The sequence below is a fragment of the Thalassophryne amazonica genome, unplaced genomic scaffold, assembly GCF_902500255.1.
Source record: "Thalassophryne amazonica unplaced genomic scaffold, fThaAma1.1, whole genome shotgun sequence".
In the NCBI taxonomy this organism is placed as follows: Eukaryota; Metazoa; Chordata; class Actinopteri; order Batrachoidiformes; family Batrachoididae; genus Thalassophryne; species Thalassophryne amazonica.
The window spans coordinates 364,357-389,335 of NW_022986260.1; the positions used below are offsets into that span (position 1 = coordinate 364,357).

General features: G+C 42.4%; 1 protein-coding gene across 1 annotated transcript in view; it reads right to left on the reverse strand.

Annotated features, from left to right (window-relative positions):
- trim37 (tripartite motif containing 37) overlaps positions 1-24,979 on the reverse strand; it is a 405,219-nt gene that overhangs the window by 352,230 nt on the left and 28,010 nt on the right. Inside the window, exon 3 of the mRNA XM_034165414.1 lies at positions 17,753-17,854. Coding sequence (XP_034021305.1) covers positions 17,753-17,854 — 102 coding nt within the window. The remainder of the gene's footprint in view (positions 1-17,752; positions 17,855-24,979) is intronic.

Here is a 24,979-nt window from a genome sequence, read left to right on the forward strand (position 1 = left end):
ACCTTGGAAATTCTATAGCTGCTGCAGTTTAGAAAATCCAGCTGTATTTGAAGTAACACTCCGAACGAGTGGTAGTTTTCGGGCTGTTACATGCTTGTCTCAACTAGGTCCGAGACTAACTTTGTTCATGTAAATGTGGAGCTGATGAGTAGGACTGAGAAAGGAGAGCCTGAAGACCATCAAACCGCTGCCCTATAATGCTTTCAGTTGAGTGGATACTTTCTTCCATAAACCTGGAAAGAAGCCTCTCTTCTTTTTCCAGATTCCTCTCATGCTGCTGTTGCATGTTGTCCAGGAAAGATCTCTGCTGGGCTGATCGATCACCCAGGAGCTTGGCATCACCAGATGATGGCTTTCGATCTAGAAAGAATGTATAATTTCAGTTAGCAAAGAAAAAGAGGGTTTATGTTTTTCTCTTTGTGGATCTCTCAGTCATGTATTATACAAAAGAATCATCCTGCTTCTGTATTCAAATATGTTGTAACTCATCCACACAGCTTTTGACTTCACAAAGCTCAAAACAGGAATGTTTGTGTCTCAACTGTCTAAACAACATTAACTGTCATATTCTGCTGGAACTTTGTTATATTACCATTTCTAAAAAATAAAGCACTCCAAATAAATAAATAAATATGCAATGACTTTGAACGTTATTTTTTCAACAAGCTCTAGATGAAATTTCAATAACTCACTGCGGTCTTATTTTGCAGCATATTACTCTTTAAAAAAAATTCACTTTTTTGTCTGGAGCCTCCTCTGTGTGGTCTTCAGGTTGTGGAGATCTGCTGTCATCAATCTCCTCCTACGTGCTCTTTACATCTGTATATATGAGAGCAGAAATTAACATGATGCACTAAAGTGAACGACGATAAAGAGTGTCGGTTAACTCGATGATCAGACTGTGTTCATGCACTTTACTCTGAGAATAAACTTATGGGATAACTTAAAATGAATCCCCAACATTAACTTGAACTAAATCCACACATTTGGTTCAAAGTACGCCTCGTAAAAAAATAAAAAAAAGGAATGTTGAGTTAGCGTGATTTTATCAGGACTTACCTCCAGGCTTTCCGGTGTTTCGGGCGAACTTTCCTCCGGTGGAAAACCGACTTCTACTCCAGTGTGCTCCTTGGAGAGGGTCGTCCTCCGATTATTACTCCATTAATTCATAATAAGTGAAGCTGGTTGGAGCCGCACCGCTTCTGCACATTTAGCTTCTCCTTGTAGAAAGCACTCGTTGCTTCCCAGCAGTTTTTAATTTGCTCTACTGAGCTGCTAACTCAGGACACAAGTCTGTGCTGCCAACTTACGTCCGTCAAGCTTTTCCCACTTATTGTAAATTCTTTTAAAATGTTGAGGAGTGTTGGCTCTTGTAAAGTCCAGCTGTGTTTTTTCCGTCGCCATTTCCGCAAACACAGAGCAGGAAGCGTCACGTGGTGATGTGACGTAACAGACGTGCAGTAAGGCTCCTCACAGGCGGACAATCCGACGGGCCGTTTACATGGAACGCAATCGGGTTAAAAACAGGGTTACACCACCTCCTCTAACCCGATCGTAATTTTGATCGGATTGGGCTATTCTAATCAGATGGAGCTGTTTACATGGTGTGATTTTGATCTGACTGTTCAATCTGGTTGTTCAATCAGATTACTTTTGGTCCATGTAACCGTAGCTACTGTTGATTAATGATCTAATTGTTGATCATCACTTAGATATGATTGGGTTATGTGAAACCTGGCTTAAACCTACAGCTGTCCTCCCCTTAAATGAGGCCTGCCACGTCCCTCGTAATGCGAAGCAAGGCAGGGGGTGTTGCTCTTATTTATAAATCTAGGTTTAGCTTATTAGCTGTTGGGGATCACAAATATAACTCATTTGAGTATCTGATTCTCTCAGTGATTTTCTCAGTGTTCAAAACTACACTCGACATGATTGCACCGCCTGTTTTAAAACCGCGCTCCCCCAAAACACAGTCACCTTGGTTCAGTGATTACCTACGTGACCTCAAGCATAAGGCTAGAGGTCCAGAACGGAAATGGCAAAATGGAAGTTTTCCACCTTGCATGGCGTGATGCTATCTTAGACTATAATCATGCATTATTGGCTAAAAAGTGGACCAATTACTCTGATTTGATCAACAAAAACAAGCATAACTCAAAGTTCTTGTTCGACACGGTGGCAACACTTATTCATGGACAACCACCTGTAGTTCGCTCTCCTTTTACAGCACAAGATTTCCTGTATTACTTTGAGAATAAAATAGAAGACATTAGGTTAAAGATATCCCAGCATGCCTTAACCCAGCCACTACGCCCTGCTATTGAGGTGGGCGCCACTACTGAGGTATTACCTAGATTTACAGAATTTGATATCTCTCTAGACATGCTGATGAAACTTGTAATTTCAACAAAAAGCACAACCTGTTTATTTGATCCTATACCAACAAAACTGTTTAAGGACCTGTGGCCCACTCTTGGGCCGACTGTGCTGGAAATTATTAATCTTTCTTTAACTTCTGGATCTGTTCCTATAAATGTTTCATATCTGCAGTGATTAAACCATTACTTAAGAAACCTAATCTTGACCCTAGTGTCTTGAAAAACTATCGGCCGATATCAAATCTATCATTTTGCTCCAAAATTCTGGAAGAAGTGGTGTCACTGCAGCTCGTGGACCATCTTACTGAGAATAATCTCTAAATTGAGCCACTCCAGTCTCCTTTTAGAAAATATCATTCCACAGAGACGGCTCTCACTAAAGTGGTGAATGATCTTCTGCTTACAATGGATACGGACACCATTACGGTTCTGGTGCTGTTAGATCTTAGTGCTGAATTTGATACAGTGGATCATCATATTCTACTTGATAGGCTGGAAAATCATTTTGGGATTACTGGGAGTGCCCTTGCATGGCTAACGTCATACTTGACCAGTCATTCTCACTGTGTTTTGTACAGTAACACTACCTCTAACCTTAGTGACATGAAATTTGGGGTTCCACAGGGGTCCATCTTAGGACCCGTGCTTTTCTCCCTTTATATAGCACCCCTTGGGCACATTTTGCGGTGCTTTGGGATTACCTTTCACTGCTATGCTGATGATACTCAGTTATATTTGCCGATAACTGCTGATAATCTCGTTCACATCAAATTCTTAGATTACCTTGCAGCAGTGAGAAGTTGGATGTCTAGAAACTTCCTACTTTTGAACTCTGATAAGACTGAAATGATGGTTCTTGGTCCAGTGAGACATCGTCATCAATTTGACGAGCGAACGCTTAACCTAGGCTAATGTGTCACACATCACACTGACAAACTGAGGAACCTTGGGGTAATTTTTGATCTTATGTTGTCCTTTGACCTCCACATTAGAAATATTACAAGAACTGCTTTTTTTCCACCTGCGAAATATAGAGAAGATTCGTCCCATCCTGTCTATGGCTGATGCTGAGACCCTGATCTCTTCCAGATTGGACTAGTGCTATGTTCTAGTTTCTGGTTTACTGCAGTCCAGCATTAGGGCTCTCCAATTGGTTCAAAATGCTGCAACCAGACTTTTGACACGAAGCAGAAAGTTTGACCACATTACACTCATTTTGGCATCCCTTCACTGGCTTCCTGTCTCAGTGAGATCAGATTTTAAGGTTCTACTACTAGTCTATAAAATTGTTCACGGACTGGCACCTCCCTACCTAGCTGACCTAATTAAACCTTACGTACCAGCCCGGGCTTTGTGTTCTCAGGGTGCAGGACCACCTTGTGTCCCTAGGGTGAATAAGAAGTCTGCAGGTCATAGAGCTTTCTCTTATCATGCCCCTGTACTGTGGAATGATCTCCCTGCATCAATACAACAGTCGGATTCTGTGGAGACTTTCAAGTCCACACTTATTTTCCCTTTGTATGGCTAGCATACTGCTATAGTTTTGTTTTACGTGTTTTACTATTTTAATTCATTTTATTAGGAAACTCAGTGGGCCGCAGCCTCAACTTTACCTAAATTCTGGGTCTTTTAATGAAGCTTGGGGCTAGTGGCCGGCGATCACTTTAGTATTTCTTGTTTTTTTCTTGTTGTTTAATGCTGACAAATTATGCTGTATTTCTTGTCTTTCTGATGCTTGGTTCTGTTTTTTTACCCTCTCTGTTTAAGGTGCAGCTCCATCCAGAGATGGGAATTGTATTTGTGTTGGAAACCCTCCTGTCCTGTGCACCAACAGCATTTCCTGTATATTCATTTTGTGAATTGTTTCTGTGAATTGTTTTGTAATTTGTGTCTGTATCATGGCCCAAGCAGAGGGTCACCCCTTTGAGTCTGATCTGCTTGAGGTTTCATCTTCAGAGGGAGTTTTTCCTTACCACTGTCACTCTGGGGGTTAGTAAGGTTAGATCTTACTTGTGTGAAGCGCCTTGAGGCAACTCTGTTGTGATTTGGCGCTATATAAATGAAAATAGATTGAAAAATTTCTTGTTTAATGCTGACAAATTATACTGTATTTGTTGTCTTTCTCTCTGTTTGAGGCACAGCTCCATCCAGAGATGGGTGTGGTGTCTGTTTCTGAAACCCTCTTGTCCTGTGCACCGGCAACATTTCCTGTATATTTGTTTTGTAAATTGGCATGGCCCAAGTCGAGGGTCGCCCCTTTGAGTCTGGTCTCCTTGGGGTTTCTTCCCCAAATCATCAGAGGGAGTTTTTCCTTACCACTGCCGCCTGTGTGCTTGCTCTGGGGGTTGGTAAGGTTAGACCTTACTTGTGTGAAGCCCCTTGAGGCAACTTTGTTGTGATTTGGCGCTATATCTATGAAATAAATTGAATGGAATTGACTGGTGATGCATCTCATCAGGGAAGTCCGTGAGAACAAGGGAGACCTCAAGAGTTCCATTGTTAGACCTTGCCAATGCATACAGCTACATACCTCACAAGCTGGTCGAGACCACAATGACCTAACACCATGTGCCACAGCATGTTGTAGACTTGATCCTGGATTATTCTAATCAGTTTAGGATGAGAGTCTCAGCAGGAGCTGTAACATCTGAGTGGCATAAGCTGGAGGTTGGGAAAATTACAGGCTGCACCATTGCGATAACCTTGTTTGCCTTGGCCATGAACATGATTGTTAAGTCAGCTGAACCAGGGTGTCGCGGCCCCCAGACTCAATCAGGGATCCAGCAGCCACCAATCAGAGCCTTGATGGATAACCTAACAGTCACCATGAAGTCTGTACCCGGAGGTAGATGGATCTTGCAAGGGCTGGAAAAGCTTATCCAGTGGATGCGGATGAGTTTTAAACCAGCCAAGTCCAGATCACTAGTGGTGAAGAAGGGCAAGGTCACATACAGGTTCTGATTTAACATCGAAGGGAAGCAAATACCAACCGTCTCTCAGAAGCCAGTGAAGAGCTTGGGCAAGGTGTTTGACAGCAGCCTCAAGGACTGTTCATCGGTTAAGTCCACCTGCCAGGAACTGGATAGCTGGCTAATTGCAGTTGACATATCCGGCTTCCCAGGCAAGTTTAAAGCGTGGACCTACCAGCATGGTATTCTGCTCAGGATACTATGGCCGCTACATGTCCACTGTGGAGACCTTAGAGAGGAAGGTCAGCAGCTGCCTCAGGAGATGGTTGGGGTTGCCCAAGAGTCTCAGCAGCACTGCTCTCTATGGGAACAGCACAAGGCTCTGGTTGCCCTTGAAGTCTCTGGAAGAACAATTCATGATCACACAGACCAGGGGAGTGCTGATGTACAGACTCAAGAGACCCAAAGGTGGCCCAGGGTGGAGTGGTGGTTAAGACAGGAAATAAGTGGAGTGCCCAGGCTGCTATGCCAGATGCCAAGTCCCGGCTGTGGCAAAAAGATCTGGTGGGCGTGGTGACTCATGGCAGAGAGGGATTGGGGATGTTCCCAGCACCTTGGCATAGGTAATGCAAGGGGAAGGAGAAGCAGAGGCAGACTAAAGGATGAGGTGAGGACTATAGTGGAAGAAGAAAGATCAAGCAAGGTGGTTGGTCTGAGGCAACAGGGGCCCGGACAATGTGGGAGCATGCAATGTACCGTAAAGTCACCTGGACAGATCTCTGGCAGAAGGAGCCACACCGTATCATCTTCCTAATCCGGGCAATGTATGATGTCCTGCCTTGCCCAGCCCAGTGAACCTCTCCACCTGGGGAAAGGCAGAGACCCTGAATTGCCCGCTGTGCTCAGCAAGGGGTATGTTGGAGCACATTCTGAGGTCCAGCCAAAAAGCTTTTGGTGAGGGCCATTACACCTGCCAAGTGTAATGGCACAATAATCAGGTACTGAAACCGACTGCAGAAGCCATCAGCAAGGGCATCAGTAGCTACAGTCGAGTGCAAAATACCACCAGCGCAACAGCTGTTGTCAAAGCAGGAGTGCAGCCAAGGCCAGCACACAGGACTGTGGCAGCAGGGACCCTTCAACAGCCCAGGGCTGGCAGCTCCTTGTGGACCTTGAGAAAGAGCTGATATTCCCACAACACATCATCAGCACCACGTTGAGGCCAGATATACTTCTGGTCTCCGAGGCTACCAAGAACATCCCTATCATAGAGCGGACAGTGCCATGGGAAGACCGTTTGGGGAAGGCTCACGAAAGGAAGAGGACCAAATATGAACATCTGGTCACCGGCTCTCGAGAACAGGGCTGGAAGGCAAGGTGTCTGCCCACTGACATAGACTGTAGAGGATTTGTGGGTCAGTCACTCCACAAAGCCCACAGTGTACTGGACATCACAGAGGAGCAAAGACCAGAGCTATCAGGAACATCACCGAAGCAGAGGAGAAAGCCCATTGATGGCTCTGGATGATAATGGAGATAAGCGGTTGCAACCTGAACACACACCGCGGTCTGATCAACCGTGGTGGGATCGCCTGGAAGACGGCGTATGATTGTTGAAGACCCGAAACACTGTCTGCCATTCAAAGCTATCAACACTTTACCTTGTTCCTCCCGCTCATGCCTGGCTTTTCTCTGTGGAGTCAGCTCACGCCTGGCTTTTCTCCGTGGAGTCCGTTATTTTGGGTTCCCTTCCTCCCTCTCACGCCTGGCTTTTCTCTGTGGAGTCAGTTATTTTTGGCTCCGTTCCTCCAGCTCAAGCCAGGCTTTTCTGTGTGGAGCCAGTTATTTTGGGTTCCCTTCCTCCAGCACACGCCTGGCTTTTCTCTGTGGAGTCAGTTATTTTTGGTTCCGTTCCTCCAGCACACGCCTGGCTTTTCTCTGTGGAGTCAGTTATTTTTGGTTCCGTTCCTCCAACTCATGCCTGGCCTTTCTCTGTGGAGTCAGTTATTTTTGGTTCCATTCCTCCAGCTCACGCCTGGCTTTTCTCTGTGGAGTCAGTTATTTTTGGTTCCGTTCCTCCAGCTCACGCCTGGCTTTTGTCTGCGGAATCAGTTATTTTTGGTTCCCTTCCTCCCTCTCACGCCTGGCTTTTCTCTGTGGAGTCAGTTATTTTTGGTTCCGTTCCTCCAGCACACGCCTGGCTTTTCTCTGTGGAGTCAGTTATTTTTGGTTCCGTTCCTCCAGCTCATGCCTGGCCTTTCTCTGTGGAGTCAGTTATTTTTGGTTCCATTCCTCCAGCTCACACCTGGCTTTTCTCTGCGGAGTCAGTTATTTTTGGTTCCGTTCCTCCAGCTCACGCCTGGCTTTTGTCTGCGGAATCAGTTATTTTTGGTTCCCTTCCTCCCTCTCACGCCTGGCTTTTCTCTGTGGAGTCAGTTATTTTTGGTTCCGTGCCTCCAGCTCATGCCTGGCCTTTCTCTGTGGAGTCAGTTACTTTTGGTTCCCTTCCTCCCTCTCACGCCTGGCTTTTCTCTGTGGAGTCAGTTATTTTTGGCTCCGTTCCTCCAGCTCACGCCTGGCTTTTGTCTGCGGAATCAGTTATTTTTGGTTCCGTTCCTCCAGCTCACGCCTGGCTTTGCTCTGTGGAGTCAGTTATTTTTGGTTCCCTTCCTCCCTCTCACGCCTGGCTTTTCTCTGTGGAGTCAGTTATTTTTGGTTCCGTTCCTCCAGCTCACGCCTGGCTTTTCTCTGTGGAGTCAGTTATTTTTGGTTCCGTTCCTCCAACTCACGCCTGGCTTTTCTCTGTGGAGTCAGTTATTTTTGGCTCCGTTCCTCCAGCTCACGCCTGGCTTTTCTCTGTGGAGTCAGTTATTTTTGTCTCTGTTCCTCCAGCTCACGCCTGGCTTTTCTCTGTGGAGTCAGTTATTTTTGCTCTATTTTTAATGCACTACAGACCTGGTGAGTATCAGTCTTAGGGTCTGGATCAACCTTCACATACTTGTCGTGTCTCAAATACATATCAGATGGGGCCCTGGTACCAATCGATTATATTGAATGAATCAGACTGGGATTGGGAATTTGAAATCTTTATTGGGACATCTCTACTTGTGTCAACAGGTGTGCCTGATGACAGGTGTGTGTGTGTGTGTGTATACAGGGATGAGAATGGGCAAAGAAAAAAAGAAAATACTGAAAACACAGGTTTTGAGTATTATAGAGGCATTTTGGAGCCACTACAGAGACCTAATTTTCTGAATTTCCATTTTATATTGTTTGTATGTTGGTGTTTGTGGAAACCTGACTGTAAGAACAGAATCTGTCTGTGTCGACCTTCTTTCAGTGATACCTGCCTCGTGCTGTGGCACATGTACTTACTATAAATACCACAGCATTGGACAGGTATCACTGAACTTGCCAAAACTATTGTTCAAGTGTCTTTCTTTAACCTGCAATGAACTGTGGAATATACTTGAACTTCATGCAAAAACTGAAGGAAATCAATTGTAAAGCCTGAAATACGTTTCTGTAGGATTTATTTTAGCCATAAGGTCAATTAAGAGGGAGAATTGTTGGCTTTTTAAATACTTGAAAGACAATGAACTCATCGAGAGGATGCTATAACGGACTGATGCAGCAGGTGGCAGCAACGCAACAATAAGGATGCCGTCTGCCATTAAACACCACAGAAGAGGGTTTGTTTTTCCTCCACTGGGTCACATTTTCAGATAAAGCAAGCTTCGTGTCAAAATAAAGTCATAATATAGTTATATGAAGTTCTAGGTTTTATATGACTTAATAAAGGGAACATGGAAACAATTTTCTTTTCTTTTTTTTACTCATATATATTTTATTGAAATTACATGTACAAAACAGAAAAGAACAGGGCACACCATCATAATACAGAATATATTTGTCAAGCCAAAATAAAAAGTTGCCCAAACAAATCTATATCAACTGATTTATATATATATATATATATATATATATATATATATATATATATATATATATATATATATATATATATATATATATATATATATATATATACACACAAACAGACACACAAACTAAAAAAAAAAAAAAAATCAACCCCTACTCCCTGGGGGGGAGGCGTCTTTCCATCTGAGTAGGATTGCATGTCGTGCTATGAGTAAAGAGAAGGTGATAGAGTGTTTTTTTAACCTTACTTAAATGTAGTTTGTCCTCAAGTACCCCAAAAATAGCTGCTAGGGGGTTAGGTTCCAGTTTGGTGTTGAATACGAGATAATGTTTCAAATATTTCCTTCCAAAAATTACTCAAACTAACGCATGAAAAGAACATATGGCCAAGCGAGGCCTCTGCAAGATTACATCTGATACATAATGGGCTGACCGTCGGGTACACAGAAGCCAGCTTAGCCCTTGAAAAATGAGCCCGATGTACCACCTTAAACTGGGTCAGCTGGTGCCGTGTACAAAGAGAGGATGAGGTAACCAGCCCTAGAGCAGAGACCCATGCATTATTAGATATGGGGAGGTCAATATCTTTTTCCCAAGCCATCTTGGATTTATCTTGTAATGGGGTTTTTAGATCCAGCATTAGATTATATAGCCTAGAAATGAGACCTTTCTTTGACGGGTTTAATGACATAATTCTGTCCATTGTTTCGGTCTCTTTGGTAGATGTAAAATTGGGCAATTGGGAAGTGAGAAAGTGACGTGCCTGAAGATAACGAAAGAAGTCAGAGTTTGAAAGATTGAATTTCTCTTTAATCTGAGCAAATGATGGTACAATCCCATCCATCAATAGATCCCTGAAACGTTTGATACATTTCGGTGCCAACGTTGGAAGCCTGAATCCATGATGGATGGCTTAAAAAAGTTATTAGCAGCAATAGGGCTCCAAACCGAGAAACTACAAAGACCAAATTGCTTTCTAAACTGAGCCCATATCCTTAGTGAGTGTTTAACGACAGGGTTTTTGAAAGATGCAATAAAAGTGAAACGTGGAGGCAAAGCAGAGTTAACAACAGCTAGAGGGAAGATATTATTACATGGACATATCTCCAGCGTAACCCAATTAGGGCGGGCTGGTTGGTCAGAATAAAAGCACCAATGTAAAAGATTTCGCAGGTTAGACGCCCAGTAATAAAAACGGAAATTTGGCAAAGCAAGGCCTCCTAGTTTTTTTGAAGGTGTATTTTATTTAGTCAAGGACGTTTACTCTGCCATATATATGAGGAGATAATGGAATCCAGCTGCTGGAAGAATGAGGCAGGGATAAAAATTGGCAAAGTTTGAAAAAGATATAACAATTTGGGCAAAATAACCATTTTAATAGAGTTTACCCGTCCAATTAAAGATATTGACATGGGTGACCACTGTGATAATATCTGTTTGATCCTTGATAGATCAGCAAAGTTTTCTTTAAACAAATCTTTAAACTTTCAAGTGACTGTGACTCCAAGAAAAGTAAATTTGGTGCATTCAACTTTAAAACTGAGATTGGTCAAGTCTAGGGCTCATGCTGCTTCATTAATAGGAAAAAGCACACTCTTACTAGTATTCAACTTATAGCCCGAAAAACTACCAAAATGATTAAGCAGCGCTAAACACTTTGGAAGGGATTCATTTGGATTAGAGATGTACAGCAGGAGATCATCCGCATATAGGGAGACCCTATGCTCCACACCTCCTCTCCAAACCCCACATAAGTCCGTACTGCTACAAAGAGCTATAGCAAGAGGCTCTATCGCTAAATTGAAAAGCAAAGGGCTCAAGGGGCATCCCTGGTGTGTTCCACGGAACAAGTTGAAAGGGTTAGATATTTGTAAGTTTGAACGGATAACTGCCGAGGGTTCAGAATAAAGTAATTTAATCCATAGCCTAAAAGCAGGACCCAAGCCAAATCTCTCCAGCACAGCAAATAGGTAAGGCCATTCAATCCGATCAAATGCTTTTTCTGCGTCAAAAGCAATCACGCATTCAGGCCTAACTTCAGGAGCAGAGTAAATAATATCAAAGAGTCGCCTAATGTTAAAATATGCCTGCCGGCTTTTAATGAAGCCAGTCTGGTCACCAGATATGACAGTAGGGAGAACTGTATCCAGCCTATGGGCCAAGACTTTTGCCAAGACTTTGGCATCCGTGTTCAGAAGTGAGATTGGCCTGTATGATGCACAGTTGGTTGGATCCTTGTCTTTCTTTGCAATTAACATAATACAGGTCTGAGTGAAAGTTTGGGGTAAGTGATGTAGTTTACTAGACTCGGCAAAGACTAACTGAAGCAGCAGTGAGAGGAGCGAGGAAAATTTCTTAAAAAATTCTATCGGGAAACCATCTGGACCGGGACACTTGTTAGATTGCATTGACATGATGGCCTTAGCAATTTCTTCCTGTGTTATAGAACCTTCTAGCTGGTTCATAGATTCTGCAGAAAAAGTTGGGATATCGAGCCCATTGAGAAAATCAGAAATTACGTTGAGGTCTGTATTTGTCTCAGAAGTGTAAAGTTTAGTATAATTCCTGAAAGCGACATTAAGTTTCAAAGGATCAGTTGTCATTTGACCAGAGTCCAGTTGTATTTCAGAAATGGCCTGTTTTGCTCTGAAGCCTTTAAGTTGGTTTGCCAATAATTTGTCCGTCTTGTCACCATATGTATAGAAAGTGGCTTTATTTCTCATAAGGAGTTATTCAGTATGGTGTGTAGAAAGCAAGTCAAATCAAATTATAGGCCAATCTCCAACCTTCCTTTTCTCTCAAAGATTCTTGAGAGGGTAGTTGTAAAACAGCTAACTGATCACCTGCAGAGGAATGGTCTATTTGAAGAGTTTCAGTCAGGTTTTAGAATTCATCATAGTACAGAATCAGCATTAGTGAAGGTTACAAATGATCTTCTTATGGCTTCGGACAGTGGACTTATGTCTGTGCTTGTTCTGTTGGACCTCAGTGCTGCTTTTGATACTGTTGACCATAGAATTTTATTACAGAGATTAGAGCATGTCATAGGTATTAAAGGCACTGCGCTGCGGTGGTTTGAATCATATTTGTCTAATAGATTACAGTTTGTTCATGTAAATGGGGAATCTTCTTCACAGACTAAAGTTAATTATGAAGTTCCACAAGGTTCTGTGCTAGGACCAATTTTATTCACTTTATACATGCTTCCCTTGGGCAGTATTATTAGACGGTATTGCTTAAATTTTCACTGTTACGCAGATGATACCCAGCTTTATCTATCCATGAAGCCAGAGGATACACACCAATTAGCTAAACTGCAGGATTGTCTTACAGACAAAGACATGGATGACCTCTAATTTCCTGCTTTTAAACTCAGATAAAACTGAAGTTATTGTACTTGGCCCCACAAATCTTAGAAGCATGGTGTCTAACCAGATCGTTACTCTGGATGGCATTTCCCTGATCTCTAGTAATACTGTGAGAAATCTTGGAGTTATTTTTGATCAGGATATGTCATTCAAAGCGCATATTAAACAAATATGTAGGACTGCCTTTTTGCATTTACGCAATATCTCTAAAATCAGAAAGGTCTTGTCTCAGAGTGATGCTGAAAAACTAATTCATGCATTTATTTCCTCTAGGCTGGACTATTGTAATTCATTATTATCAGGTTGTCCTAAAAGTTCCCTAAAAAGCCTTCAGTTGGTTCAGAATGCTGCAGCTAGAGTACTGACGGGGACTAGCAGGAGAGAGCATATCTCACCCGTGTTGGCCTCTCTTCATTGGCTTCCTGTTAATTCTAGAATAGAATTTAAAATTCTTCTTCTTACTTATAAGGTTTTGAATAATCAGGTCCCATCCTATCTTAGGGACCTCGTAGTACCATATTACCCCATTAGAGCGCTTCGCTCTCAGACTGCGGGCTTACTTGTAGTTCCTAGGGTTTGTAAGAGTAGAATGGGAGGCAGAGCCTTTAGCTTTCAGGCTCCTCTCCTGTGGAATCAGCTCCCAATTCAGATCAGGGAGACAGATACCCTCTCTACTTTTAAGATTAGGCTTAAAACTTTCCTTTTCGCTAAGGCTTATAGTTAAGGCTGGATCGGGTGACCCTGGACCATCCCTTGGTTATGTTGCTTTAGACGTAGACTGTGGGGGGGTTCCCATGATGCACTGTTTCTTTCTTTTTTTGCTCCGTATGCATCACTCTGCATTTAATCATTAGTGATCGATCTCTGCCCCCCTTCTCGGCATGTCTTTTTCCTGGTTCTTTCCCTCAGCCCCAACCAGTCTCAGCAGAAGACTGCCCCTCCCTGAGCCTGGTTCTGCTGGAGGTTTCTTCCTGTTAAAAGGGAGTTTTTCCTTCCCACTGTGGCCAAGTGCTTGCTCATAGGGGGTCGTTTTGACCGTTGGGGTTTTTCATGGTTATTGTATGGCCTTGCCTTGCAATATGGAGCGCCTTGGGGCAACTGTTTGTTGTGATCTGGCGCTATATAAGAAAAAAGTTGATTGATTGATTGAAATCTGGTCTTTAGCTCTACTCGTTGTTTGTGTAGATCTGGGCATTTATTTTGAGCATATTGCCTATCAATAAGCCCAATTTGGTAAATTACCTCATTCCGTTCCTTGTTTGCTTCACATTTCATCCGAGCACTGTAGGAAATGATTTGTCCGCGCAAGTAGGCTTTAAGTGCATCCCACACAATAAGATATTTCTGGAGTGGCATTCGTATCAATGAAAAAGGCTATTTCTTTTTCAACAAACTTAACAAAATTTGCGTCAGCTAGAACTGTGGAGTTGAATCGCCACTGTCTGTTTCCAGGAGTAAGACCAGAAAAAGACATAGATAATGTGAGAGGAGCATGATCAGAGATCACAATTGGCTGGTATTCGCAAGAGTGGACCAATGAGAGAAGTTGACTATCTACAAAAAAAATAATCGATTCTATTGTAAGAGTGATGGACCTGTGAGAAGAATGAGTATTCCCTGTTAGTAGGATGCAATAAGCGCCAAATATCACGAACACCAAACTCGGAAAGGAAATTGCAAATAAGATTGGCTGACTTACTGGCTGTGCTGGGATTGAGAGAAGACCTGTCCAAGACAGGATCCAACCAACAGTTAAAATCCCCCCATAAGATAAGGCTATGAGTAGTTAAATCCGGCAGTAAAGAAAACAACCGTTTGAAAAAGTCCGCATCGTCTGAATTTGGGGCATACACATTTACCAAAACCACCAACGTATTGTATAGTTTACCTAGAACGATAACATACCGTCCGTATTTATCAGAAATGACGTTATGAAGTTTAAATGAAACGTTATGACTAATAAGTATTGAAACCCCTCGAGCCCTAGCCTCAAAACACGAGTGAAAGCCCTGACCTGACCAATGTGACAGTAATCGACTAGAATCTGAGCTACAAACATGGGTCTCTTGCAAAACGGCTATTTCGGTCCTAAGGTGTTTGAGATGGGAGAAAACCTTCTTTCTTTTGACAGGATGGTTTAAGCCTTTAACATTCCAGCTCGTTAGATTAAGATTATTAGTCATATTACACAAATAAAGAAAGGCAACCAAGACCGATAGCAAAGACCTGGTGAGTGGGACAGTGAACTGAGTGACCAGCACTCTATTCTAGCAATTGGCCAAAAGATACTGGAAATGACAAATCCCTCCTTCCCCCCTCCCCCCACCCCGCCAAGACAGCTGCTAACCCGAACAGCAGCAAGCTGCATAAAAAAAACTTCTCAAAAACCTCGACTTCCAAGTTACAAAAAAATTAATAAGTAAACCGAGAAAAGTGCTCCAGCCTTCAAAAAACAAAGAAAAAAATGATACCACCTCAAAAAAAAAAAAAAGAGGGAAGTACGACTCGTGTCAGGCACGTACAAACAGAAGCATATTATATTTATGATCCAGGATGTTCTTGCAAAAAAAAAAAAAAAAAAAAAAAAAAGGAAGGATATAGCCAAAACATAGGGAGAAAAAAAAAAGTTTGTAAGCTGAACTGGAGTGCATTGATATTGACAATAAGCACTAACTGCACACAAACGTCTCATAGCATCAAAAACATTATATCTGTCCAAATGTGCTATGAAAACAAAAGTAAACGTGAGAATGGAACAGTAACTTCACCTAAATGCTTGCCTAGATATCGCTGATTGATTCTCCTTAATACTGATTTTTCACCTTCCTTTTAAAAGGATCACTCATCAAAGGCATAAACAAGATACAGATCAGCAGCATAATCTAACTAGTTCTTTATTAACAAACCCAAGATTTCTATGAAATCCTTTCATGTCCTTTTAACAGAAACTGCTGACACACAGAAACTGTTGTAACCGGGATTGAGAATTCCCTCTAGGTGAAAATCACTGAAATCACTGCCTCTGACACAGCTTTAAAGTACTTGTACTGGAAGGAAAAAAAAAAACAAAAAAAAAAAAACAAACAAGATGATGATCCATACTCCTATTCAGTAGGTGGCGGTAATTCACATCTGAAAGGTACTTGCCAACCGCCACAGAAAAAATCAGAGAAGAAGAAGGAAAAGATTATCTATACTCCTATTCAGTAGGTGGCGGTAATGCACATCTGAAAGATGCCTGCCAGCTGCCACAAAACACCACGAGAAGAAGAAGAGCATCACCCAAACTGGCGCTGGTTGGGAAGGAAACATCACTAAAAACAATCGAGGCCCCAGTCAAAAGTTCACGCAGCACTCACATAGAACCAGACGGGCCAGGCAATGCAGAATTCTCGTCGATATATTTTTGTGCTTCAAGTCAAAAGTTCACGCAGCACTCACGTAGAACCAGACGGGCCAGGCAATGCAGAATTCTCATCAATATATTTTTGTGCTTCATCAACACTGTTGAGCCACTTTTTGGCTCCACTTGGCAGCGTTATACAAAGACGAGCTGGGAACAGCAAAGCTGGTTTCCGTCCCCGCCTGTACAGCTCCACCATCATGTCCCTATACCGTGCACGTTGACTCGCAATTTCCGCAATGTAATCCTCCACGACTCGGATCTCTTAGCCGTTGTAAACAAACTTGCCCCTGCGCCGTGCTTCCCTGATAAGAAGCTCCTTGGTCTGGTAACGGTGTAGGCGAAGAATAACAGGTTGCGGCTGCTTTCCAGCAGCTGGCTTGGGAGCTAATGACCGATGTGCTTGGTCTATCTCAGGTGGCGATGATAAAGTTTCCTCCCCATAGATCTTCTGAAGTAGTTCAGACAAAAACTCAGTCGGACGACCACTCTCTGTGGCTTCGGCTAGCCCAAGGATGCGTATGTTCTGGCGGCGACTGTGGTTCTCCAAATCAACCACTTTAGCTTTTAGCTTAGCGTTCTCGTCTCAGAAGGAGGAACAGGAGTTTTCCAGATCCAGAACTCGCTGGCTCAGGTTGTCAGAGGCAAGCTCAAGTGAAGAAATTCGTTGGTCATGGTCATCCACAGATATTTTAATTTGATCCAGTTTGGAATTAATTATACCGAAAGATTCCTTGAAGTTATCAGATAGCTTCTGGTGGTGTTCCTCCAGTAGCTCAGTGATGGCGTCAAGCGTGAGGCCTGGACCGGCTGCGCTAGCACCCTCTTTGTCGGCAGGTTTTGCCCCCTTAGTCGGCATCGTAGTCAACTTTGACCGGTTCAAATGATAAAAAATGTTATTACCGACAAAAGCGGCACAAAATTAAAGTGGTATGACGGCAGAAGGATATGAAAAGGTAAAAAAAAAAAAAAAAACAGCCGGAGCACGTTCACCACACATCTACTCCATTCGTTTACCAACTGGAAGTCTCGGAAACAAATTTTGACATAAATCCATTTTCAACTGCAGTACAAATAACTGCACCACACTTAAAAATGTCAGTGATTGTAAATACATTTTAATTGCGTGAATAGAATTATTGGACACGCCCCTGAGTACGGGATGTTGGGTCGCTGAGCGGTACGAGTGCTGTGGGCTTTGGGGCTCGCTGGGCCTCCGTTTAAGATTAACAGTGTACGTCCAAGGTTTTGCTGATGAAATCCGAACATAACATGCAGAGGGCTTTACCGGGGAGCTCAACCTAACGGATGAATTCACCGAGTCTTTGTCCTGTTCATGCCCTGCTCCACAGATGTCCACTTTAACCTATTTTTTACACCACTATCGATGTCTTTACGCGGCCTTTGTCCTCTCACTCGATGTTAAAGATGCAGCCCGACAGGCCAAACTTCCAGAAACTCAAAATGTCCACTTCCAGGTACTTTCAGTGACTTTCAATATTACAGAGATTCTGATTGGCTAAGAGTTCTCTGTTGTAGAAAAAATAACCAATGACACTGTGCGTTTTAGCAATGCTATTCTGGTCCCCCTGCATATGAGGGGAGGGTTAAGCTCCTGTGCATCCCCCCACCCCACCCCCCAACATTTTCTCAATGGATTTACGCAGACCTCAGAAATGGCCCAGATAAAGTCGGAAATCCGCGGCTCGGCTGAAAATTGTCATGTCTGTGTGTGTGAGCGGAGTGACTCACCCGTATGCAGGTGAAACAGCAGAGTTTGGAGCAGTGCGGGCACAGACGGGCATCCCTCAGCTTCTCCATGCAGATGAAACAGCGGAACACCTCAGCAATGCTCTGCACAAACAGAGAGGAACACGAGGCTGTCACACACCGTCCAGCCAAAACGCCAGGCTGGCGTCCGCACCCGTCCAGCCGCAGCTCACAGCACATCTCCTGAAGGGGTCCGTGTCCCTGCTGCTGGACAATGAATCCTGTCAAACCAGCTGTGAGCTTTCTGAAAGTGTGTGGCCGTCTGTCAGAGAGTAGGTGGTCTGTTGGCTTAGACTGAGAAGAATTAAGGAACCATCCACAGCCACTTTTTATCTGGTTCCTCAAAACACTGGACGACAGCTATGATGCCAGATTTGTGCCAAAAGCACTCACATGATAAAACATGCATTCAAGCCTATATGATTTCACACGCGTAGATATTAACTGCAAGCATGCAAATTATGTCCGCATGTGGACTCAGAAGAACCTGCACCTTGAGAAACATGTGACCAGCACTAGAGTGCTTTAATTGAGAGAGTGGCGTCCACTCAGAACATGGCGCCATTTTGGTTACAACTGCGCTGAACTACTGAATGAACCTTTAATGTTTTCAACTTTTTTTAATCATTTAACCACGTCCAGGTACAGGTGCTATCAAAATATATATAAAAATAGTTAAGCTATCAAATTTACAATATGATGATTTATGATGATTTATTTAATGAATTTAAAGCCTGATTTATGATTCTGCAGCTCTGTAACTCCGTGTCACACAGTGACCTGTGTGACAGTTTTAAAGTTCTCCATCTCTGGATTTTGCTTTATTCTGGACTAATTTGACCCTCAACAAGTTTTTCTTTCTACAGTCATCACCTCCAAATCAAAAGGAAACTGAACATTTTCCTCTTTTACCGACTTCATGCTGTAAATGTGCAGACTTTTCTGATCCATTTATCAGCCTGCGCACTTCAAAAACTATTATAATATGATGGCAGACGAAGGATTGAAAGCAGAAAAGTGTCAAATCAAAGCCTTTTGTGTCTGATTTAACAGGTGCACGTCAGGCTGCGGGTCCGAGTCTGAACACGGTGTGAAAAAAATGTTTTTAATCATAGAAATGACTCCAGTCCCACAAATCAGCAAGTGTCAGAGCTGAGCTTTATTTTGTACCTCTGTTACTGTGCACGTCCAGAGTGCTCGGGGTTTTAATGGAAATACATTGTGATCGGACGGGACATTTTATCTGATGAGAGCGAAAATCCATGAAACAAAACCCATTATATACGGTGTTTAATAAATGGAAAACAATACAAAAACTTTGGCACATTTTTTTGTCCGGTGACTGTGAATATCTGGTTTATATGATGACGGTTTAGGTGAGTTTTACTGGACATGGGACTGAACAATGAATTGACCTCTCAAAGCTTTGATGATGAAGTCTCTTCCATCCCACACAGCTGACTGTATTTTCTTTAATAATGTTTCTTCTGTTCGGATCAGAAGGGAATCTGTACATCTTGAAGCCCTTGTTGTGTCTATTTGTGCCTCCAAATGCACAACAATCTGGCATTTTCAGAGAATAAATAAATAAAACAGTTGATTTATATGCAGACACATTAATAGCCAACGTTATTTTGAACCCAAGATAGCACCATGAGTCACGTGAACTTTTTTTTGTCCCCTGTGTAGTGCATGGCCTCGCTTCGCCGTAATTAAATAAATACATTAATGCTTTCTCAACAAAAACCTGAGGTTTTGAACTGAGGACAGAGACTGTGTTTTCACTCCCAACTGAGAAATTCCTGGGCCCATCTGGAGATAATCTTTGGAGACACCTCCCCCGAGGGCCTCCAGTGTGGCTTCACATCACAACAGAACTCAGAGTTCTTCAAAGGAGCCCTTGCTTGTTTATAGGTTAAATTTTGGTCACTGTGAATTACATGACATTATAATTGCTTCATGTCAGAATCTGAACTTCCCCAGGACAGGAGAATCCAAATTTTATGGCCTCTGGAACTCGACACTACGTGGAATGGGCCCAATCGATCGCTGCACATTGATTGGCTGTTGAGGCATGAAGCCCTCAGAGGTACAGCAAACGCAATCTTGCTTCCCCCAAAACATCGAAAATTGGGAAAGAAACAACAGACTATCACAGGACCTAAAGTGAGAAAGCAACTCACTAAATCAATCTTGTTCCGACATCAGTGAAAAGAATACAGTTCACTAAATTCTCCACAGGTTTCAGCATTTTTTAAGCGATTCAGTGATGTTGATTTTAATCATCTTTGATTGGGAAGTTACGTAAAAATGATTATCAACAGGTTTTCCACACTTAAGTTTAATACAGGCCACTCCTGTTAAAAAGAACACGGTTATAACGAATTTCCTGTTGACAAAGTAAAAATTCAGGTTTCAAAATTACTATCTATATAGCTTTATATACATTAAATGTTTGGTTATTATGAAAATTTGATACAACGAAAGAAAACCACTGGTCCTGAGGACTTTGTTATAACGGGAGTCGCCTGTATAATTTTTCCCATAAAAGTCTCAGGAATTGGTTGTACATTGGTGTTGTGGTAGAACTTGATCCTTGAGTAGATAAATGTACGAGGTCTATTAGAAAAGAAACCGACAGTTTTATTTTTTAAAAAACCTATATGGATTTGAATCACGTGTGATTACATCAGCCAAGCTTGAACCCTCGTGCGCATGCGTGAGTTTTTTCACGCCTGTCGGTGACGTCATTCGCCTGTGAGCACGCCTTGTGGAAGGAGTGGTCCAGCCCCCTCGTTGGATTTTCATTGTCTGAGAAGTTGCTGAGAGACTGGCGCTGTGCTTGATCAAAATTTTTTCAAGAACTGTGAGGCACATCTGAGTGGAGACCATTCGAGAAATTCAGCTGGTTTTCGGTGTAAATTTTAACGGCTGATGAGAAATTTTGGATTGTTTCTATCGCTGTAAGGACTTCCCACGGAGCGGGACATTGCGCAGCGCTCCGAGGCGACGTCATCCTGTTTCAAGCTGAAAACCTCCAAATTTAAGCCTCTGTTGACCCAGGACGTCGTGAGAGAACAGAGAACTTTCAGAAGAGGTCAGAATCAGCAGTTTATCCGGACATTCCACTGTTAAAGGATATTTTTTTAATGAAAGACGTGCGGACGGATTGGCGCGTCGGCTCGCAGCCGACGCAGCGCACCCGCCACAGGAAAAACACCTCCGTGTTGATAACCATTTGTAAAATCCAGGCGGCTTTTGGTGGCTTTCAGTTGAGTGAGAATCTGAGAAATTGTTTAACAGCAGGGCATGTTCCAACTTGTCCTTAAGGCTTCCAACAAAGGTGTTTTTCCTGTGGCGGGGGCACCGCGCCGGCTGCGAGCCGACGCGCCAATCCATCCGCACGTCTTTCATTAAAAAAAAAAATCTCCTTTAACAGCGGAATGTCTGGATAAACTGCTGATTCCGACCTCTTCTGAAAGTTCTCTGTTCTCTCACAACGTCCTGGGTCAACAGAGGCTTAAATTTGGAGGTTTTCAGCTTGAAACAGGATGACGACGTCGCCTCGGAGCGCTGCGCGACGTCCCGCTCCGTGGGAAGTCCTTACAGCGATAGAAACAATCCAAAATCTCTCAGCCATTAAAATTTACACCGAAAACCAGCTGAATTTCTCGAATGGTGTCCACTCGGATGTGCCTCACAGTTTTTGAAAAAATTTTGATCAAGCACAGCACCACTCTCTCAGCAACTTCTCAGACAAAGGAATTCCGACGAGGGGGTGGACCACTCCTTCCACAAGGCATGCTCACAGGCGAATGACGTCACCGACAGGCGTGAAAAAACTCTCGCATGTCCACGAGGGTTCAAGCTTGGCTGATGTAATCACACGTGATTCAAATCCATATGTTTTTTTAAAAAAATAATAAGGCTGGATACTTTTCTCACAGACCTCGTAGATACTATTCACATCAACAAGCCCGAACCTTGATTTTCAGTTTTGCTTTATTATTATTATTATTATTACTGAGTTTTCCATGCAGTTGACAGGCCAGATTCAGTAATATACATTTTGAAATTTTCTGCCTCTAACTTGGTCTAGCTTCTTTGAAAATGTCAACTTCTATAGAACATTATCAAATACTATTTTTTAGATTGGATCCAAGTAAGATGCAGATCTTCCATAGCTACAAAGTCGTGTGCTGCTCAATCTGATGATGAAAGTGCTTACACGCTCTGTACATGCATAAAAAGGTATTTTTCAAACTATGTTAATCAGACGCTGTAAAGTTTTGAAATGTAAATAACTATGTAAATAAAATAATGTAAATAAAATTGGGCCATTGCTCGAGTTGTATTTTGTTGTTTCAGACACTAAATCTGTCACATAGTTCATTTTCAGTTTGATATCGTGTACATTGACATGTGTGAATGGATTGACTACTTTACATCAGCTGTGATTGTGATTTGTTGCAATGTTCCTACTTCTGCAAAACTATAATACATTCTAATATTTACTTTAATTGATTGACCAATTACTTGTGTGCCTTTCTGTGTGTGTGCACGACATTAAAATGTATTTGTGCATTTGATTGTGGTTGATGTGCACTGTTTGGGGGGTGTTTTTGAGTGTGTATGTGTTATGTCAAATGAACATTATGTGTGTGTGTGGGGGGGGGGGGGGGGGAGCTTTGTGCGTGTACACAAGCGTATAATATGATAGAAAGTATTCAAACAGTGTTCCAAGAGCTTATAATGTCTCAACTCAACTCAACTTTTTTTTTATATAGCGCCAAATCACAACAAACAGTTGCCCCAAGGCGCTCCACATTGCAAGGCAACCATACAATAATTATGAAAAACCCCAACGGTCAAAACGACCCCCTGTGAGCAAGCACTTGGCAACAGTGGGAAGGAAAAACTCCCTCTTAACAGGAAGAAACCTCCAGCAGAACCAGGCCCAGGGAGGGGCAATCCTCTGCTGAGACTGGTTGGGGCTGAGGGAAAGAACCAGGAAAAAGACATGCTGTGGAGGGGGGCAGAGATCGATCACTAATGATTAAATGCGGAGTGGTGCATACAGAGCAAAAAGAGAAAGAAACAGTGCATCATGGGAACCCCCCCACAGTCTACGTCTAAAGCAGCATAACTAAGGGATAGTCCAGGGTCACCCGATCCAGCCCTAACTATAAGCCTTAGCGAAAAGGAAAGTTTTAAGCCTAATCTTAAAAGTAGAGAGGGTATCTGTCTCCCTGATCTGAATTGGGAGCTGGTTCCACAGGAGAGGAGCCTGAAAGCTGAAGGCTCTGCCTCCCATTCTACTCTTACAAACCCTAGGAACTACAAGTAAGCCTGCAGTCTGGGAGCGAAGCGCTCTATTAGGGTGATATGGTACTACGAGGTCCCTAAGATAAGATGGGACCTGATTATTCAAAACCTTATAAGTAAGAAGAAGAATTTTAAATTCTATTCTAGAATTAACAGGAAGCCAATGAAGAGAGGCCAACACGGGTGAGATAATGTCCATAGATTTAACAAGTTTTTGTTTCTATTTACTTTAGTAATCTATCAAAAGCTACACTACGTGTACAAGTCTTATAAATGGCCTTAACAGAGTTTAATAATATTACATAACAACTTGATGAAGGGCTTCATTCTGCAGAAATTTGTGAGTTTGACCCTATATACTATTGACCCGATTCCACTGTGCGGCGTTTCCACCTTTTGGGGGAAGCAAGATGGCCAACAATGCAGCGGCCTGGCTTCGTGCGCTCAGCCGTGACGTCTAATCCACGTCGTGCAGAGTTCAGTGGCCAAGGCCAGAACCTCTCCAGACACTGAAGGTAGATCTCTTCCATGATAAGACGTAGCCATAAACCTTGAGCCTTGACAACCAGCTATTATCTGTAGGCCTAAATGAAGGAAAAGACCTTTGCTTAAAATAAAAAAAAAAATGCATTAGCATTCTTTTCTTCTAATGTTGTTTGTATTGATTAATCAAACAAAATGCTTTGCATATAATCATTCCATTTTATTGACATGTGTTCCTTGTAACTGATGTGTGTTTAAGTGTGATTTTGCTGTATTATCAATATGTTGATGGTGAAATATTGTTTTAACCAAATGGAGTGTTTAAGTGACTGTTAATAATGTGTATCCATTCGAGTGTCTTAGAACAAATAGTATGCCAAAATAGTTAATGTGTTTAAATAATTGAATTACTTCTTTGTCTGCCTTTCACTAACATATGAAGTTTTCTGTGAAATTACACACCCTAAATGGGCAGTTTAATGGCCTGAGTCCCCTTTAAAAAATTAGAACAGAGTTTTTTTCTCTCTCTTGGAATGCTCTGCAACCCTCTTCTTCAGCCTCTTCTTCTCTCTCTTCCTTTCTTCAAACGCTTAATTTTATTTTTGGGTCAACAAGGCCCCAAGCTAGCATAAGCTGAGCTTCCACATGGCATTCAGTCGTTGTTTCATTTGTTGTTATTCTTTGATAGCAGTCAACAAATTAAAAGCCTGACACTTTTAAGGTTTGTCAAGTCTTTCGAATTTTTAAGAGAACTTCCAATCTGAACTTTCCAAAATAATAGCAAATTTTACAGAAAAGCGACTTGCCTTTTCTGTACTGTACAATGCTGCTCTTAAAGTTTTAACTTTTTTTCTAAATTCACAAAGACTTTTAATCTGGCTCCAACAAACTTTTTAAACGCTAACAGAACCCATTTTCAACAAACGCCTTCCACCTCTGGGGTCTTTCAAGCTGACAACCTGACCGCAAGCAGCCATCCTGTTGGTAAAACAAGCTGACACAAAGCCTTGGGATCGCCTGGGGAGACCACTGAGTTAACCCCTGACCCAAGTGAGCTCACGCTGCAAAGAGCCTAAAACGTCAACGATGGACGGACGGTTCGTCCGAACCATCGCTTCAATGGATCTGCTAAGTGACCCAGTTAAAGGTTCCAGAAAAAGGGTTTTGTTGTCAATGGATGCAAAGTGGCTTCTTTTTAAACATATTCATATTTGGTTAATAATTTTCTTAAAATTAATTGGCTTCAAATTTCATCACTAAATTCTAATCAGATTTATTTACTTAAAGTCTTTAAGCTTTATCCCTCTACTTTCTTTCAAAGTCTAACGAGTAAGCAAATTGTGTCCATAAATGAACATATTTAATCACTGTCCACAATAATGCCAGTAAACAGTTCATTTC